Genomic DNA, 18,234 nt, shown 5'->3' on the forward strand with positions numbered 1-18,234 from the left:
GGGGGACTAGAGAGATAGCACAGTGGGTAGGGTGTTTGCCTTGCACACGGCAGACCCGAGTTCGATTTTCAGCATCCCATATGGTCCCCCAGCACTGCCAGGAGTGATTCCTGAGTGCAGAGGAGCCAGGAGTAACCCCTGTGCATCGCCAGGTTTGATGCAAAAAGCCAAAAAAAACAAAAAACAAAACAAAAACCTCTTGGAGGGGAGTTAAAGACCACGTGGCAGCTGGTCCCCGTGTCTCCTGTGTCCCGAGGCCAGGCCCTTGGCTCAGAGTTGTCGAGATGACCCAAGAGACCATTTCAACTGTGATTATCTCTTGGGGTGGGAGGGTGGGACTGGGTCTGACTTTCCCAAACGTGTTTCTTTCCCCAAACCTCTGGGATATGGTGTGTTGGTCACTCTATTAGAAGCGAAGAAAATCCATGACTCTTTCCTTAGTCGGACAGGTAGAAACTCCCCCTTCCTGATTCTCCATCTCTTGCCTCCCCAGGTCTGACCTGCGGCCACTATGGCCACCAGCGCCGTTCCCAGCGACAACCTCCCCACCTACAAGCTGGTGGTGGTGGGAGACGGGGGCGTGGGCAAGAGTGCCCTCACCATCCAGTTTTTCCAGAAGATCTTTGTGCCTGACTACGACCCCACCATCGAAGACTCCTACCTGAAACACACAGAGATTGACAATCAGTGGGCCATCTTGGATGGTGAGCGTGCGTGGCTGGGGGCTTGATGGGGATAGGGGGACACCAGCCGGGGGCAGCGGGCCCAGTGCTGCTTCTATGCTATGTCTAGGGGAGAGTGGGTGTGAGGCTGTGCGTGGTTGAGGGCGCGCTCTCCAAACCCCAACAGGGATTCAACCGAGGCCCCTCCAGAATCAGGCAGGCCCAGTGAGGGGTGATGATGTCATCACTGCTTCCTCTTGCTACTCAGAAACTGCAGCACACTTTTACAGAGGTCTCTAGAGAATCAAAAGGGGAGGCAGATAAGAAGGAAATAAGGAAAGAAGAAAAGAAGAAAAGAAAAGAAGGAAGGAAGGAAGGAAGAAAGGAAAGGAGGGAGGGAAAGAAAAAAGAAAGAAAGAAAAAAGAAAGAAAGAAAGGAAGGAAGGAAGGAAGGAAGGAAGGAAGGAAGGAAAGAAAGAAACAAAGAAAGAAAGAAAGAACGGAAGGAAAGAAAGGAAAGAAAGAAAGAAAGAAAGAATGGAAAGAAAGAAAGGAAAGAAAGAAGGAAGGAAAGAAAGAAGGAAGGAAGGAAAGAGAAAGGAAGGAAAGAAAGAAAGAAAGAAAGGAAGGAAGGAAAGAAAGAAAGAAAGGAAGGAAGAAAGGAAAGAAAGGAAAGAAAGAAAGAGCGGAAAGAAAGAAAGGAAAGAAAGAAGGAAGGAAGGAAAGAAAGAAGGAAGGAAGGAAAGAGAAAGGAAGGAAGGAAAGAGAAAGGAAGGAAGGAAAAAAAGAAAGAAAGAAAGAAAGAAAGAAAGAAAGAAAGAAAGAAAGATTGGAATTGCCCTTTGGAGACAGGGGGTTGGGAAATTTTGCATCTTTCATTATTTAGTCCAAATCGTTCTAGCTGAGCAGTTCTCAAACTCTGGTAGTCAAACCTCAAACTCTGGTAGTCAAACCAGCAACTGTCAGAAACGCAAACCCTCATAGGCCCTGCTGAGTAGGCGGTGAGTGGCGGGGGGGGGGGGGGGGGGGGGGGGGGGGGACCGGCAGCCCATTTCTGAAGCTCCGGATTCTCACTGACTATTAGAGTGTTTGATTATCTGAGTCTCTCTTGAGCAAGGAGCCATTAGTCACAGAATTTCGTTCTAGGAGAGGAGCTTTCAAAACCACAGGGACACCAGTCCTTTCTCAGCTATATGCGATTTCCAAATGTTTCCGCCCAGTCTGTGGCCTGTTTTTCATTCTCTAAACAGAGCCTCTCAGAGACCAGAGGATTTTCTGTCCCCCCCCACCCCCACCCCTCCTGCAGCCCAGCCTGTCCTTTTGGAGTATGTCTTTGGTGCTGTAGCTAAGCTTCATCTAACACCAAAGTCTCCGAGTTTGGGCACTGTGTTTTCTCCCAGCCGAATGGTTCTAGATTTTACATTTATATCTGCTCGGAGTTAATATTTTGGGGAGCTTCCCAAGCAGTGCTCAGGGGAGCTGGGGCCACTCTGAGTGATGCCTGGCCTGGCTCTGTGGTTCAGAGGCATCAGTGTTTGGGGTCAATGTTTGGGACTCTCGAGGCAAGGGCTGCTTGGGCTGTACTTGGCAGGGCTGCAGGGGGATCATGTGGTGATGGGGATTGAACTGGCGGCCTCAAGCACGCCAGCATCTATGCCCACCTTTCAGATTCTCCCTAATTCTCTCATATAGGATGTGAGTTATGCTGCTCATTTGGTATTTATTTAGCTTCCACACCCAGCGATGCTCAGGGCTTACTCTTGGTTCTGTGCTCAGGGATCATTCATGGTAGTAGGCTTACCACAGATGCCAGGGGTCAAACTAGGGATCACCATTGATGCCAGGGATGAAACTAGGGTCGACTGTATGCCAGGCAAGTGCCTTAAGCCTTGTACAATATCTCCAGCCCCTTTAATTGATTATTTTGATATTTGGATATGCAGTTGCTCCCAATTTTCAACTCTTTGTTGGAAAGTCTTCCTTTTCCCACTGAATTACTTTAGTACCATTGATGAAAAACACTTGTCCGAATGTTATGTTGCCTCCATATCTCTATTTTTTTTTGGATTTTTGGGTCACACCTGACAATGCTCAGGGGTTACTCCTGGCTCTGTACTCAAGTATTATTCCTGGCGGTTCTGGGGGACCATATGGGATACACGGGGTTGAACCCAGGTTGGCCGCATGCAAGGCAAATGCCCTACCCATTGTGCTATCGCTCCAACCCCTCCATATCTCTATTGACCATCATACCAGTACATCAGTCTCTTGAGAACTGTACTTTTATTTTATTTTTTTAATTTTTATTAGTGAGACACCATGAGGTACAGTTGTAGGCTTACAAATTTTTGTGCTTGGGTTTCAATTATACAATGATCAAATACCCATCCCTCCACCAGTGCCCATTTCCCACCACCACGGATCCCAGTATCCCTCCCACCCCCATCCCCCCCATCCCACCCTGCCTCTGTGGCAGGGCATTCTCTTTTGTTCTCGCTCTCTTATTGGGTGTTGTGGTTTGCAAAAGAGGCAATGGGTGACAATCATGTTTAGTCTATAGTCTAGTTTCGACATGCTTCTCCCATCCTGGGAGGATCCTCCCAACACCCTTTATTTGGTGCTCCCTTCGCTATCTAAGCTCCCTTTTCCCCTAGCATGTGTGGCTGGCCTCCAAGCCATGGAGTAAAATTCCTGGTACTAATCTCGGCCATTCTTGGGTATTAGACCCCTATTTTGTTACTTTATGAGAACTGTATGTATGCTACCGAATGTAACCTGCCCACACGGCAGAGTCTGGCAAACTCCCCGTGGTGTACCCAGTATGCCAAATACCAATAACAATGATGGGTCTCATTCTCCTAAAGAGCCTTGAATAGGGCACTGTCTTAAAAATCTCAGGGCTAGGATGAAGGAGACATTACTGAGGCCTGCTCGAGGCAATCGACGAATAACAGGATGGTTGTGATCGTGATGAGAACTGTACTTTTTAAAGTTGTGGTCAGGTTCCTTTTTTCATCCTTACCTGGGGTGGCCTGAACACAGCGGTAGGGCATTCGCCTTACAAGCGGCCAACATTGCCGACCTGAGTTCGATTCCTCCGCCCCTCTTGGAGAGCCTGGCAAGTTACCCAGAGTATCTCGCCTGCACGGCAAAGCCTGGCAAGCTACCCGTGACGTATTCGATATGCCAACACAGTAATAATAAGTCTCATGATGGAGACGTTACTGGGCCCACTCGAGCAAATCGATGAACAATGGGAGGACTGTGACTGTGACTGTGACCTGGGGTGGTCTAGGTCCTTTCCATTCCCACACAGATTTTAGAATCAGTTAAATTTGGAAAGCCTAAGTTTTGCGTCTGTCCATCACATTTGAGGAGCCCAGACCTCTTAACGAAGCTCAATCTGTCAGCCCGCAAGCACCGCATCTCTTTCCATTGGTGTCTCTCCCTTTCTTTTATTCTCTCATGAATTAGCATTGTGCTTGTGAGTCTTTTACATATTTTGTCAGATTACTATTCACCTCTATTACAAGTGATTCTTAAATTTCAGGGTTTTTTTTTTTTTGCTAATTCCAAGAACTACAAGACAATTATATATATTAATCTTGCAGCCTGCAATCTCAAAAAACTCATTTGTTTAGGTGACTATTTTGTAGACTTTTGGATCTTCTGCATTGATGGTTGTGTCTGCAAGTAGATAGTTTTATTTCAGTCTGGTGGCTTTTTTCTTGCCTTATTTCACTAACTACAGACATTATTTGTCTTGTTCTTGATCTAAAAGAGCATGCTTCAAACTTTTGGCTTTCTGGGGTCATCTCTGAACTTTTATACATTTCCTTTATCATGTTGAAGATGTGTCTTTTTATAACTAGCTTGCTGCGAATATTTATGAGGAATGATGAGGGATTTTGTCAAATGTTTTTTACCGTGTCTCCTGAGATAAGCATATGGTTTGTTAATATGTTGCTCTGATTGCTTTTTCTCATGTGAATTCAACATTGCCTCTCAGGTAAGCCCCACTTGATGTCATGTCACCCTTTTGTGTGTTGTTGGCTTTGATTTGCTAAAATCCTCTTTGAATTTTTGTGTCAGTATTTTTGAGCAATATTGCTCTGAGTTTCCATGTGATGCTGGGTAATATTGGCCTTTCAGAACGAATCGAGAAGTATGCCTCCTACTCAATTTTCTGAAAGAGTATGCACAAAATTGTATTTTTTTTTCTTCCTTGAATGTCTGGGAGAATTCAGAGGGCATCTAAGCCTGGAGTTTTCTCTGTGGGAAGGTTTCTAAACTGCATGTTCAGTTTCTATCAGGCCATTTAGGCCGCCAACTTCTTGGCTAAGCTGTGGCAGATTGTCTTTCTAAACTTTCTTCAGATCATCAAAATCATTGGCATAGTTGTTTGTGATTCCTTGAGTATTTTATGAATTTACCCATTTCTTTTTCTCTCTGACGTCTCCCTCTCTCCTTTGGATGTGGTTGTCATTGGGCTGACTATCACTGTGCTTGTGCAGAGTTTGCTGTCAGTCACACACTTGGTCGTGACACACCCTTTCACATGGTTGGCACACTGGAGTTACAAAGCTGTTCATGATTGGGTTCAGTCGTACAATGATCCAACACTGATCCCTCCACCAGTGTACATTTCCCACCACCAATGTCCCGTTTCCCTACCACCATCTCCCAACATCCCGTTCTCCACCCCAGCCTCCCTCTATGGCAGGCACTTTTCTCTCTCTCTCTCTCTCTCTCTCTCTCTCTCTCTCTCTCTCTCTCTCTCTCTCCTTTTCCTTATGCTTTGCCATACAGGTACTAAGAGGTAAGAGGTCATCGTGTTTGTTCAGAGCATTCAGTATTTTTACTGAGATGGTAAGGCTGTGGTAGCTTTTTAACTGGCAGCTTTGGGGTGTGAACATGACTGCTGAGGCTTCTGGAAGTACAGGCAGTAATCCCTGAGCAAAAAGCCAGGCATGATCCCTGGGTACAAAGCCAGGAGTAACCCCTAAGCAATGCCAGGTGTGACAAAGAAAGAAAGAAAGAAAGAAAGAAAGAAAGAAAGAAAGAAAGAAAGAAAGAAAGAAAGAAAGAAAGAAAGAAGGAAGGAAGGAAGGAAGGAAGGAAGGAAGGAAGGAAGGAAGGAAGGAAGATTGGAATTGTCCTTTGGAGACGGGGGTTGGGAAGTTTTGCATCTTTCATTATTTACTCCAAATCATTCCAACATTTTGTTTGTTTGTTTGTTTTTGGTCCATACCCAGTGATGCTTGGGGCTACTCTGGGGCTCAGCAATAGCTCCCCACAGAGAGTTTGGGGAACCATGCAGTGCTGGGGATCAAATCTGGACCTCCTTTACGCAAGCACTCACCCTGTGAGGTCTTTCCATGGCACTGCATGTCCTTTTTTTTTAAGGTCTTCATCTGGCATGATAACTTCCCCCTATCCTCTCACTTAGTCACATTCCACACGTTTTTAACATCTTGTCTTTTTATTTTCATTCAGTTCAGAGTGCTTTCTAATTTTCTTTCTGATTTCTTGTTTGACCTCTCGGCTACTTAGAAGCATATGATTTAGTGTTCAAGTACTTAGGAATTTTCTGGAGATATTTCTGTCATTTCCCCCCTCCCCGATCTAGCCAGAGAACACAGAGTATATGAATTCTTTAAAACTTTTCATGCTTTGTTTTATGGCCCAGGAGATGGTGTGTCTGGGTAATGCCTCATGGACCCATAAAAAGCAGGTGTGCTCCGCCCTTTCTGCTGGGAACCTGTGAATGTCAGTTACATGACCCTGGGTGATGGTGCTGTTCAAATCTCCTGTAACTTTACTTTTCTGCACATTTTCCTATATCCTCAATTTTCTATGAGAGAGGAGTATTAGATTTCAGGTATGATTATGCAGATTTCTTTTCATATGAGATTTTAAGTGCATGCATGCTGGGGGCGTGCTGGTGGACAGATGCCATGTGCTCTGCTGACTTGGCCCTTCATTGGTGCTGAATGGCACTTTACCCAGCCACTCTCTGTCTCAGAACCCTCTGCAGGCACAAAGGTGCCCTCACTGCCTCTACCCCTACCCTCCCAGGAATCCCTGTCCTTAGGAGCCTGATGTCCAGCATCTTGAAGACCATGGTCTATTTTCAGTTGTTTCAGGTAAGAAAGTAAATCCAGTCCCTGTTACCGCATCTCAGCCAGAACCAAGTTATCACTTTTGAAAACATGGAGTATTGTGTATGCAGAAACACTGTGTTGTGCATTTCAAAGGGAGTGAATATGATGGCGTTAGCATTATGCCTTTGGGCACAGCAGGTAGGGTGTTTGCCTTGCCCGCAGTGGGCCCAAGTTCAATCCCTGGTTCCAAAGCCCCTCCAGGAGTGAGCCCTGAGCACTTCCAGGTGTGGTCCCTAAACAAAACAAACAAAAATAAATAAATAAAACCATTTTCTAAAGGACCATCCTTGGGGGTCTATCTATAGTCCTGGCAGTTGGTCCAGTTCATTCCACCAAGTGCCAAACTCATTCCCATTCGAGGGCTTTTCTAGAATCTTCTTCCTGTAGAATCCATCCCTCCTTCATGTTAGTGCCTGCTCCAGTGTCAGCTGACCTGCCTCTTGTTTTTCCTTCTGCCTTTCACGGTTGAGCATACATTAGTATTTGTTCATTATATTTATTTGCTCACTTTTCAGTTACTCTGCACCAGAATACAAGTCCACGAGTGCAGAAACTTTATTTTGTGCCCTGCTGTGTCCTTGGCATCCTGCGTGCTGCTTGAGCTCATAGTAGGTCCTCAGGAGGTGTTTGAGGGATGAATGAGAGGCCCGGACACTGTCAGTCACAAGTCCGATGTGTTCTCTGTGTTTTCTTTGCTTTTTAGTTATGTGACACTGGGGGAGGTGATCCTTGGAGGTGCTCGGGGATTGAATCCCAGCCGAGTTCAAGCGTGCACGCCAGCTCTTGAGTCTTCTCCCTGACCCAGGCTATGTTATTTTCTAACTCACATTTAAAAAGACACATCGCAGCAGAAAGTGCAGCGCATCAGGTGCTGGCCTTGTATGCAGCTCACTCGGGTTCGAGCCCTGGCATTCCATATGGTCCCCCCCAACCCCTGTCAGGAATGATCCCTGAGCGCACGAGTAAGGCCTGAGTGTCTCTGGCTGTGGCCCAACAAACAAACACCTCAGAAAAAGCCACTTACCTATAACCATTGCAATGGAAAAGATGCAGTTAAGGCAGGGCCACTGTTCAAGAGGTGGGAGAAATGCTCGTGGGGGATTTCTGGGGGAGGCTCTGCTCTGGCCCAGGCTGGGGTGCCTCAGCTCCCCTGACACTGGAAAGGGCAGCTCGGGGCCCTGTCTTCCTCACAGACTGGTCCCCACTTCCCGCGACTCCCCCACCTCTGGGTTCTTGGTCTTCCTCCATCTTCCGGTCTTAGCCAACCCTCCAGACCCATCACTCCGGCTGTGTGACTCATCTCGTCCCAAGTGTCAGTCTCATGAATCAGAGAGACCCCAGGTTGAGTCATGTATATGTGTGTGTGTGTGCGCACGTTAAAGTATTCATAGCCTGAAGTTTATCTTCTTTGCCGTTTCTTGGGGTAAACCGAAATATGTTAAATTCAATATTCACTGCATTCTCCCAGGGTGGCAGCCCTCGCCACATCCTGGATGCTCTTCATCTTTCCCTGTTGAAAGTCTGTTTTCATTCAGTTTTGTTTTTTGCTTTTGTTTTAGGACCACACCGGTGGTGCTCAGGGCTCACTCCTGGCTCAGTGCTCAGGGTTCATTCCTGGCGGGCTTGGGGGCACCACATACAGGACAGGGAGGCCCGCGACGTCTGGGGGCCTGGGTGCCAACCCCCACCACCACCCCGGCCCAGCTCTGGGCCAGCGTGGCCGTGTTCCTGGCGCCCGCAGGTCAGCGCTGGTCTTTCTCTCAGTTGTTTTGTCTCAGCGTTCCCCAGAGCTTATTGGGTGGGGGGTGAGAAGTGGGGAGTCTGGAAGGTTCTCAACTCCGTGGGGGGGGGGGCAGGAAAAACCATCAGCGTCAGACCTCGAGGCCTCTGGACTAACAAGCAGCCCCCACACCCCGCCCCCGCCCCCTCCCTTCTGCCCTGGCCATGCCCGGCGCCTGCAGGGCAGACTTTGGCCCGCCCTCTGCCCACTTACAGTTCAGGCAGGTGGTTCTGAGGCTTCTCGGCTGCCAGCCCAACCTCTGCCCACCCAGCTTCTGGAATCTTCCTCCACACTTCCATCAGTCAGAGAACCGCAGCAGGCCTCTCGCCCCAGATGCCCCTTCCCTCCATGGGGGTCCGCGGACCCCCCTCCCCGCTCTGTGGCCACTCTGCACCCCTCCCTTGCCTGTGCAGAGGGCAGGAGGTCAGCTCTTCTGCAGCGTCCCAAGCTGGGACGTTTCCACCCTGGCTGCCGCCCAAGCCTCAGACACAAGTGCTGTTGTCCTCCCGGCGAGGCCTGGGCCTGTCTCCCCCCCCCCACCCCAGACCTTACCACTTGAATCCACATTCTTCCTGGGGCGGGGAGAGGGAGGAGGACACGGACAGGCAGCCCGGGGGAAAAGGACCCTTTGTGGAGCATTCTCCGGGGCCAAGGGCGTCGCTGTGGGCCCCTGCGCCCAGCTCTCTGTGGAGCGACTTTGGGGCAGGCACTTCCTGGGGTCGCCGCAAAGAGGGAGGTCCAGGCTGAGCAGGCCGGTCCCCACTTCTCCTGGAGCACTAACTCTGGAGGGGCTTCTCCTCTGCGAGGGAAACTGGCCTGCGGTCCTGGCTGACAAAATCCCTGCCTGCCTCTCCCCAGTTTGGACTTTCAGTGAGATTTCTTCTCTCTTAGTTTCTGTCTCAGTTTTCCTTTTTAGTCTGATGATTTGGATGCTTCGTTAAGGGGCCTGAGGATGGCTCAGTGGCCGGGCACCTGCCTGCTACCCCCAGCACTGCCCCTCATGCCCAGCACCACCCACCAGCACTGCCCTTTGGGGTCCCCAGCACCCCAATAAGATGGTGGTCTTTGGTGCACTGCCCCCAAGTTTCTGGTCCTACTCATTGTACTGACAGTGAAGGAAAGGGAAGGGGGAGAAAAATAAATGAGCAGTTAATTTCCCTTTTCATTTTCTGGAGTGCAATAAAGCTCAAATTTTCTTTTATCTACTACTTTGGCCTCAAACCAGAGGTTTTTATCACTGTTCCTGATCAGTGAGCTCTAGATGGTTTTTAATTCCTGTTTGCTTTTCTCTTTAAGCAGAGAGAAATATGATTCTTACCTTTTATTTTTTAAAAATTAGTTTGTTGGGGGGAGCGATAGCACAGCGGTAAGGCGTTTGCCTTGCACACAGCCAACATGGCCAACCCGAGTTCGAGTCCTCCACCCCTCTCGGAGAGCCCGGCAAGCTACCGAGAATATCTTGCCCTCACAGCAGAGCCTGGCAAGCTCCCCATGACGTATTGGATATGCCAAACACAGTAACAACAAAGTCTCCAATGGAGACGTTACTGGGCCCGCTCGAGCAAATCGATGAACAATGGGAGGACCTTTACCTTTTTACCTTTAGTTTGTTGGGGCTGGAGTGATAGCACAGTGGGTAGGGCATTTGCCTTGCACACGGACAACCCAGGTTCGATTCCCAGCATCCCATATGGTCCCCGAGCACTGCCAGGAGTAATTCCTGAGTGCAGAGGCAGGAGTATCCCTGTGCATCACCAGGTGTGACCCAAAAAGCCAAAAAAAAAAAAAATTAGTTTCTTTTAGACTCACGTTTCTGCCCATTCCTATTATTGCATGACAGGCAAGCGTTCTGCTTTCCGCAGCAGGTTGAAATCTCAGGGGCAGGGAGAGAGCTTAAGAGACAGGAGACCTATGTTCATGCCTCAAGCCCCTGAACACGCCACGTGTGGGCCCAAAACCAAAAAGCAAACAATGTCCAAATAAACTTGTGCGTGTCCCTCGCCTGCCAGCTCTTGTGTCTTGGAAAACGTGGGCTCACCGGTGCAGAGCAAATCTATTCTCTGTCTCTTAGATTTGCTGCTTAATTTAATGATATTTGCAATTTAATTTTCATGACTTAGTAACACATGCTTGCCACTTGTCCTGTCACCGAGACCAAGTCTTCCACAAAGAGGGTGGGATTTGTCAAGTCCTATAATCCAAAATAATTTTTTTTTTGCTTGTTCTGGGTCACAGCCGGCGGTGCCCTCTGCACTCAGGGATCACTCCTGGTGGTGCTTTCGGGGCAATATGGGGTTCTGGGGATGGAACCCGCAAGGCAGATGCCCTCTCTGATGTGGTATCGCTCTGACCCCACCATCTGCATTTTCAGGCCACATTCTTGGATGTTTCTGCTGCCTGACTTTGGCCAGCCCTGACACCAGCCAGCACAGAGTGCCTGGTTTCTCCCGTTTCACACTTTCACTTTATTTCTGTCCTGCGGCGCCAATCTTTGTTCTCCCTCCGTGTTGCATCTCCCCGTCTGCCCGTGTCTGCTGTCCTGCCCCCAGCTTCCGTGGTACGTGTCTCTGCTCACAGAAGTGCCACGCCGGCCCCTTGTGTTCCAGCCACGGCTTCTCGCCTCAGGTCTTCTTTAGAAACGTTCTTATTTTTGCCTCGTTTATTTTTGTCCTCCGTTGGATCACTCCCGCTTCCTCTGTTCTGTTTTCCTTTCCCTTCGGGGATTTTGCATCTGATTTTTATCCAGCGCCGGTGGCTGGCGCAGTGCGGCTTTGGCTGGCAGCGCTGGAGGGAGCCCGGAGCTGACGCAGCCCAGCCTCTGCCCCGGGTTCTGGCCCTCACCTATGGGGCACCAGAGAGCTTAGCCTTGAATTCTCCTTGGTGGGGCCTGGAAGATGGTTCTGTGGCTTCAAACACTTGCCTGGCACGCATGGCACTGAGAGTTCAGACCCTGGGAGCCCCAAGAGGAGCAACGAAGCTCTCCCCAGACCCGCCGGGTACCGCCCAGCTTCACTCTTTGCTTTCTGCTCTTTGCCTGCAATTCCCACTCGGCTCCCTCGGGTCGGGGGCCACGTCTCAACTAGGAGTGACCCTGGGCGAATCCTCTGAGAGTGCAGGGGATCCAATTCCTCAGACCTGGGGCTGGAGTGATAGCACAGCGGGTAGGGCGTTTGCCTTGTATGCAGCCAACCTGGGTTCGAGTCGCCCAGCATCCCATATGGTCTCCTGAGACCGCCAGGAGTGATTCCAGAGTGAAAAGCCAGGAGTAACCCCTGAGCATCACCGGGTGTGACCCAAAAAGCAATTCCTCGAACCTTCACTGTCTGAAATGCCAGTTTTTCCTTCTCAGAGGGGCCGTGTAGATGGTCAGCTCCCTGCCGAGGACGCCCCACCCATCTGCACCATCTCATTTCCAAGTGATGCTATTTGGAAGCATTTGGCTTTGCTTTCTCGTCTTTGTTCTGGACATGCTGGGCCCCCGGCACCCGCGAGACCTCTCACTACCCTATTCCCTTCCTGCCCTCACCCTCCAGGCCTCCCCATGCTGGCCTCTGCCAGGTGGCGGCCGTTTTCACGGACAGCACTTTTTTTTCCATAGGATGCTTGTCTTTCTCCATCTAACTTTTGTCCCACTACACATATTCTATCTATCCACATTGATGCTAATGGCAGGATTTCTTCTTTTTTTTTTATAGCTGAGTAATATTCCATTGTGTGTGTCTATGCACACACATATCTTTTATTTTAAATTTTTTAATTTTTTAAATTTTTATTAGTGAAACACCATGAGGTACAGTTGTAGACTTACAAAGTTTTGTGCTTGGGTTTCGATTATACAATGATCAAATACCCATCCCTCCACCAGTGCCCATTTTCCACCACCATGGATCCCAGTATCCCTCCCACTCCCATCCCCCCCCCATCCCATGCTGCCTCTGTGTCAGGGCATTCCCTTTTGTTTTCTCTCTCCTTTTGGGTGTTGTGGTCTGCAAAAGAGGCATTGGGTGGCAAACATGTTCGGACGGACAGCACTTCTGATCTGTTCTGAAAACCCAGACGCTCCTCACTCTGAAATGGAGAGTTCCGTCTCACGCGGCCATAAGCCTCTTGTTGCATCCCGATGAAGTAATTCTGGAAGGTTCAACACATGAGGGAGGACACGGGGCCCTGCCACTCATGTCCTTGTGAGGAACTGAGGCCCGCAGGAGGGTCTGAGCTGCGCGGAGTCAGGGTTGCAGGGGCCTGCCCTAGGGGACACGGAATTGGGGTCCGGAAGTCCTCCCCGTGGTAGCTCCATCCTGCTGCTTGCTCCTGGTCCCCTTCTCTCCTGTTTCTGACCAACTTCTGCCAGCACCTCATCGATGTTCCAGCGGGGGTCAGGGGTTCCTCACCTCAGCCTGTGTCACCTCCACGAGTTGGGCCCTTGTCTTCAGGTTGTTCCTGTCATCCTCACGTCCCTCGTTTCCCTCCCAGAAGCCAGGCTCCTGTCTTAGAAAGTGGCCTCAGTGCGGCCACTGCTCACGCCCTCGGCCCAGCCCGCCTTGCTCGCCTGAATTCCTAACTCCTCCGCTGCGGTCTGGATTTCCCCCAGAAGCCAAGGCCAGCATTAGCTCTATGTCAGGAATTTGGTCCTTTGCTTCCCTGTTATTGTTGCGGTGTGTGTGGCGGGGGGTGGGGGGCGGGGGTGAGCCCACGGCCTGACATGTGTGCCCTGCCACTGAGCCATCCAGCCCCAGAGTCAATGACTTCAGGGGCCTCCGGGTCTTACTGCCTCTTGCTTAGATGAAGAGACCCCCCCCCCGCCCCACAGTGTGGCAGGGCCCAGAGCGACTTCTCGTCCCCAGCCTCAGTGCTGCCTGGTCACCCCGCTCAGGCTCTCATCTCTGCCCTCAGGCCCCTGGTCACTCCAGCCCAGACCCTCATCTCTGCCCTTAGCTCCCCATTCACCCCATTCCAGGCCTCTGGCTCTCTGCTCTCCGTCCATAAGGAGACCATGCTCACCACAGACCCTTCTAGAAGCTTCTCCACATCAGGCCTGAGTGGGGTCCTGCCAAGCCTCCCTGTGCACCCCCCTTTCTGGGAGACTGGCACCTGCTTTCAGGGAATGACTGAGTGGCCAGGGCCTCAGGCCTGCAGCCGCTCACTCCCAGGAGACCCCGCGTCTGCAGATGCCTCGCACAGATGGGAGCTGACGGTCCAGCTAGGGTCCCACAGAAGGGACAGCAAGGGGAGTAGCTGAGAAGGGTGGGGTGGGCCATGGGGCTCGACCAACAGAGTGCTGAGTCAGCTCACCGAAGTGGGGGACGGAGTGGGGGGAGGGGGAGGGATCTCCAGGAGGAGGGGGAGGAAGAGAGGCTCCTGGGGAGGAGTCTGGGGGGCGTCTGTGCCTGCCCTGTGCACCCCTTCTTCGGAGACTTGCATAGAGTGGTGAGCTTGTTGGGGCCACTCTCAGCAGTGAAGGGCCGGCTCAGCCTTGGGGCCCTGACCTGTACCCCTGACCCCTCCCCACGTGACCTGATGACTTGACCGTGTGGGCTGGAGAATGGGCAGGGGCACTTGTGGGACACTGAGGGGTCAGGCTGTGCCCGGTTGGGCTCATGCACCCGAGGGGGTCAGGCAGTGCTTCAGATGGGAGATCCCTGCTGGGGGAGGGGTCATGGTTCAGGTGGGCTGGGGGCAGTGAGGGTGGGTGGATGGCGAAGGCCCTGAGCCTGCCCTCCCAGCACCCTGAAACCAGCCCGGCTCTCCGGGAGTCCTCCTCCTGCCAGTCCCCCCAGTCTGTGCTCAGACACTGTGAACCCTCCTTCCTGGAAGTGCGGGGGCTGGGCACAAGGGTCCCCGGGACCCCGGCCTGGCACTGGGGAGCCGTCTCAGGGCTGCTAACCGATGTCACAGCCGGGGGACCCCAGATGAGTCAGCCTCTGATGACCCTTCAGGGGTCCCTAAAGGCACAGCCAGGGGGCTAGGGTGCCTGGCCCCGGGTGACGGCTGCGTGGCTCCCCACAGTGCTGGACACAGCGGGCCAGGAAGAGTTCAGCGCCATGCGGGAGCAGTACATGCGCACGGGTGATGGCTTCCTCATCGTCTTCTCCGTCACTGACAAGGCCAGCTTCGAGCACGTGGACCGCTTCCATCAGCTCATCCTGCGTGTCAAGGACAGGTGAGGCGGCACCCGCAGTCTGTCTGGGTAGCTGTCTTTCCTCTCCCGGGCTCCCTGTCCCTGGGTGCCCACCCCCAACCCGCGGTGGCCAGGCCAACACAGTGACCTCCCAGCCCCTCAGCACCATCGTCCCCCAAGGTGCCATTCTGGACCCCTGCTCTGGAACTCGCTGTCACCTCAGGCCCCTGAGGAAAAGCCGCCTTTGTGCTGTCTTTACTCAGAGCAGTAAATAACCCAGAGACCGGGAAGCTTAAGGGGTCTTTCAGCCAGGAGGGGCTCGAAGAAGCGCGTGCACATAAAAGGGACTTTACAGGAAAGCAGCAACTGCCCAGCTGCTCTTGGGGTGGCTCCCGTCAGGAAAGGCCCACACTTATGCACACATACTTACACACTTACACACTCATGCACACTCACACACTCACATACTTACACACTCACGCACACTCACTCACACACTCACATACTTACACACGCACACACGTTCACACACACCCACGTACATACTCATACACTCACACACTCACACACTCACGGACACTCACGCACTCTCTCACACACGCTCACACAACCGCACATACTCATACACTCACACAATCACACACAACCACACTCATAATTACACTCACACTCGCGCACACTCACACACACAACCACACACAGGCACACACACACATAACCACCACACGATCACACACAATCACACTCACACACATACACTCACACAGAACCACCACACAGTCACAAACAACCACACTCACACAATCATACTAATACACACACTCACAGTCACTCACACACACACATACACTTACACTCACACATTCACACACACACACACACACACTCATGTTCATGTCTGTGCCCCTGCCAGAGCTCAGGAGACTCGTGTGGGCCGTGCCCTGCCTCCAAGGCCCTCAAAGGAGAAAATATAAACAATGTTGAGGGGAGAAACATCGGACTTTCTTGCAGAGCCCAGAGGGAAAAGGGGACAGGCTGACTGCCGCCCATCTGCAGGGTGTTCCTGCACAATCCCGTCTGCCACGCCTACTGGGAGGCTGCCCGTCCTCCTGTGCCCACCCAGGGGGGCGTCTGGCTCGAGGCCCCTCCTGGAGGTCAGCCTAGGGCTCTGCGAGGGGAGGGGAGATGGGAGGAAGCAGGCCTGGGGTGCCAGTGTCCAGCCCTGGACCCTCACCCACCTCGCCGCCCCGCCCAGGCTGGCTCGGCTCGTTCCCTCCCAACTATTTTTTTAGTTTTGGAAGGGGCCATCCCCAGCAGAGCTCAGCTTCCTCCTCCCCCGGTGCTCAGGGGTCATTCCTGGTGGGGCTCAGGCGACCCTGTGGGGTGCTGGGGATGGAAGCCGGGTGGGCACGGGCAAGGCCAGCCCCCTCGACCTGCCCTACTGTGGCCCAGCCCCTCTCCCCCTCCCAGACAGGAGGGTCTCAGGCGGTCTCAGCCAGTGAGGGGGGCCGGGCAGGGGGCTGCGAGTGCAGGAGTCGCTCCCCTCTCCCCCCAGGGAGTCCTTCCCCATGATCCTCGTGGCCAACAAGGTGGATCTGATGCACCTGAGGAAGATCACGAGGGAGCAAGGGAAGGAGATGGCGACCAAACACAGCGTAGGTTCTTTGTGTCTGCGTGTGTGCACGTGCCTTGTGCATCCGTGTCCACGCATTCATGCGTGCACATGTGTGTGTGTGTGTGCATGTGTTTGTGGGGTGGGGTGCTACTGAGAGGGGCAGCAAATAGCCCCCATCTGCAAATGAAGGAGCTGGGATGGGGCAGAAGTGGCCTCCCCTCTAGCGATGGTGCTCCCACCCCCAGGCAGTGCTCCCACACCCAAGGGGGAGGGGGCTGGTCTCTGTCTCTGTCTCTCCAGGGGGCTCTGTGCCTCCCAGCCCAAGCAGCCACTGTCTCTCTCCATAGCGTCCTAATGGTTTTGTTATTTTTTGTTTCTGGTTTGGGGGCCATGGCAGTGCCGGGGGACCACGTGATGATGGGGAGGGGGCCCAGGGCTTCCACATGCCCCCTTCGAGTCACCTCCCCTGGGCCCCCCATCCTCATGTGGGAGCCCCTCCACCCCGTGGGATGAGGTTGGCAGACCCCAGCATTTAGGGCAGGGACCCCCCACACCCCCCTGCCCAGGCCATCTGCATCTTGTTGCTGCTAAAATCCTGGCCACCCAGGTCACAGGTAACCAGGTATGTTTCTGCAGCAGAGACAGGGCGGACCCAGGAAGACAGGAGGGTCCCTGTGCTTGGGCGGAACCTGGGGACTCACTCTCCCTCCGGGTGTCGCAAGACATGCCCGGCGCCATAGGGTCCCCTTGCTGCTATGGTCTTCCAGCATATAAAAAGACCATTTTTCATCTATAAAAAGTCCTCTTTGTAGTGTCTAGTAAGTGTCTCCGTGAGCACTGAACAAGGAGAAACTGGAAAGGGGTGAGCAGAACCTCCCAGCTGAAGGAGCAGGAAGACACACAGGGGCCTGGTTCTGAGGGGCTGGCAAGTACAGGCTTCCTCAGCACCCCTGGGGGTCCTCACGCCCCCCACCCGGCCTTGCAGATTCCCTACATCGAGACCAGCGCCAAGGACCCACCTCTGAATGTGGACAAAGCCTTCCATGACCTGGTCCGGGTCATCAGGTGAGCGCCTCCACCTCCCGGAATCAGGTCTGTCGCCCCCAGGAACCCGCTCCCCCTCCAAGGCCCGTTCCCTGGCTTCTCCATCCATCCATGTCCCCCCACCCCCCACTGTTCTGGCTTGTGGCTCCTGTGAGGGTGGGATTCAGACACAGGACATGCCGCGAGGCCGCGTGAGAATCTCTGGGCCTAGGCGGTCAGTCACCTACAGGGCAGCCTGGGGGTCGGGACTGGTGCAGTCGCCCCCAGGCTCACCAGACCGTATCTGTCTCCAAAGGCAACAGATTCCGGAAAAGAGCCAGAAGAAGAAGAAGAAAACCAAGTGGCGGGGGGACCGAGCCACCGGCACCCACAAACTACAGTGTGTGATTTTGTGACAGGCCCGAGGCCCCGGGCACAGGGACCAGGAACTGGCCAGGCCTCAGGAGCCCGCGGCGGCTGGACCGCGCCGAGAACCTGGGGCTGGAAGGGGGAACAGGGGTGCGCGTGGCCTGGCGTGGCGCTTGGGTCCTCCCCACCTCTCACGAGACACGAGGAGGTGGGGGGTAAGTTGAGGCGGCACCCAGGCCCTCCTGTCTCTGGGGGCTGCCACCTTTCTGAACCGCCGGGCCCTGTGCGGGTCGTATTCACCCTCACACCAACAAGCCATGAACCACCCCCTCCCCACAGCCCTCCCCCCGCCCCGTCTAAGCTTGGGTGTCTTTTGTAGATTTTTAAATTATTTTAGTGATTATTATTTTATTAAAGGGACCTAGGCCCACTGCCTGGTGAGATTCTGAGTCTCCGGCAAGTCCACTACGATGGCTTGTCCGAAGTGCTGTGGCTTCTTCTGA

General features: G+C 52.8%; 1 protein-coding gene across 1 annotated transcript in view; it reads left to right on the forward strand.

Moving 5' to 3' along the window:
• MRAS (muscle RAS oncogene homolog) overlaps positions 1 to 17,895 on the forward strand; it is a 31,753-nt gene extending 13,858 nt beyond the window's left edge. The window contains exons 2-6 of the mRNA XM_056122099.1: positions 494 to 704; positions 14,613 to 14,766; positions 16,280 to 16,379; positions 17,325 to 17,404; positions 17,679 to 17,895. Of these exons, the coding sequence (XP_055978074.1) occupies positions 512 to 704; positions 14,613 to 14,766; positions 16,280 to 16,379; positions 17,325 to 17,404; positions 17,679 to 17,778 (627 nt within the window). The 5' untranslated portion in view covers positions 494 to 511 and the 3' untranslated portion in view covers positions 17,779 to 17,895. The remainder of the gene's footprint in view (positions 1 to 493; positions 705 to 14,612; positions 14,767 to 16,279; positions 16,380 to 17,324; positions 17,405 to 17,678) is intronic.
• The last annotated feature ends 339 nt before the right edge of the window (positions 17,896 to 18,234 follow it).

This window comes from Sorex fumeus, unplaced genomic scaffold, assembly GCF_029834395.1.
Source record: "Sorex fumeus unplaced genomic scaffold, SorFum_2.1 ptg000044l, whole genome shotgun sequence".
Taxonomy (NCBI): domain Eukaryota; kingdom Metazoa; phylum Chordata; class Mammalia; order Eulipotyphla; family Soricidae; genus Sorex; species Sorex fumeus.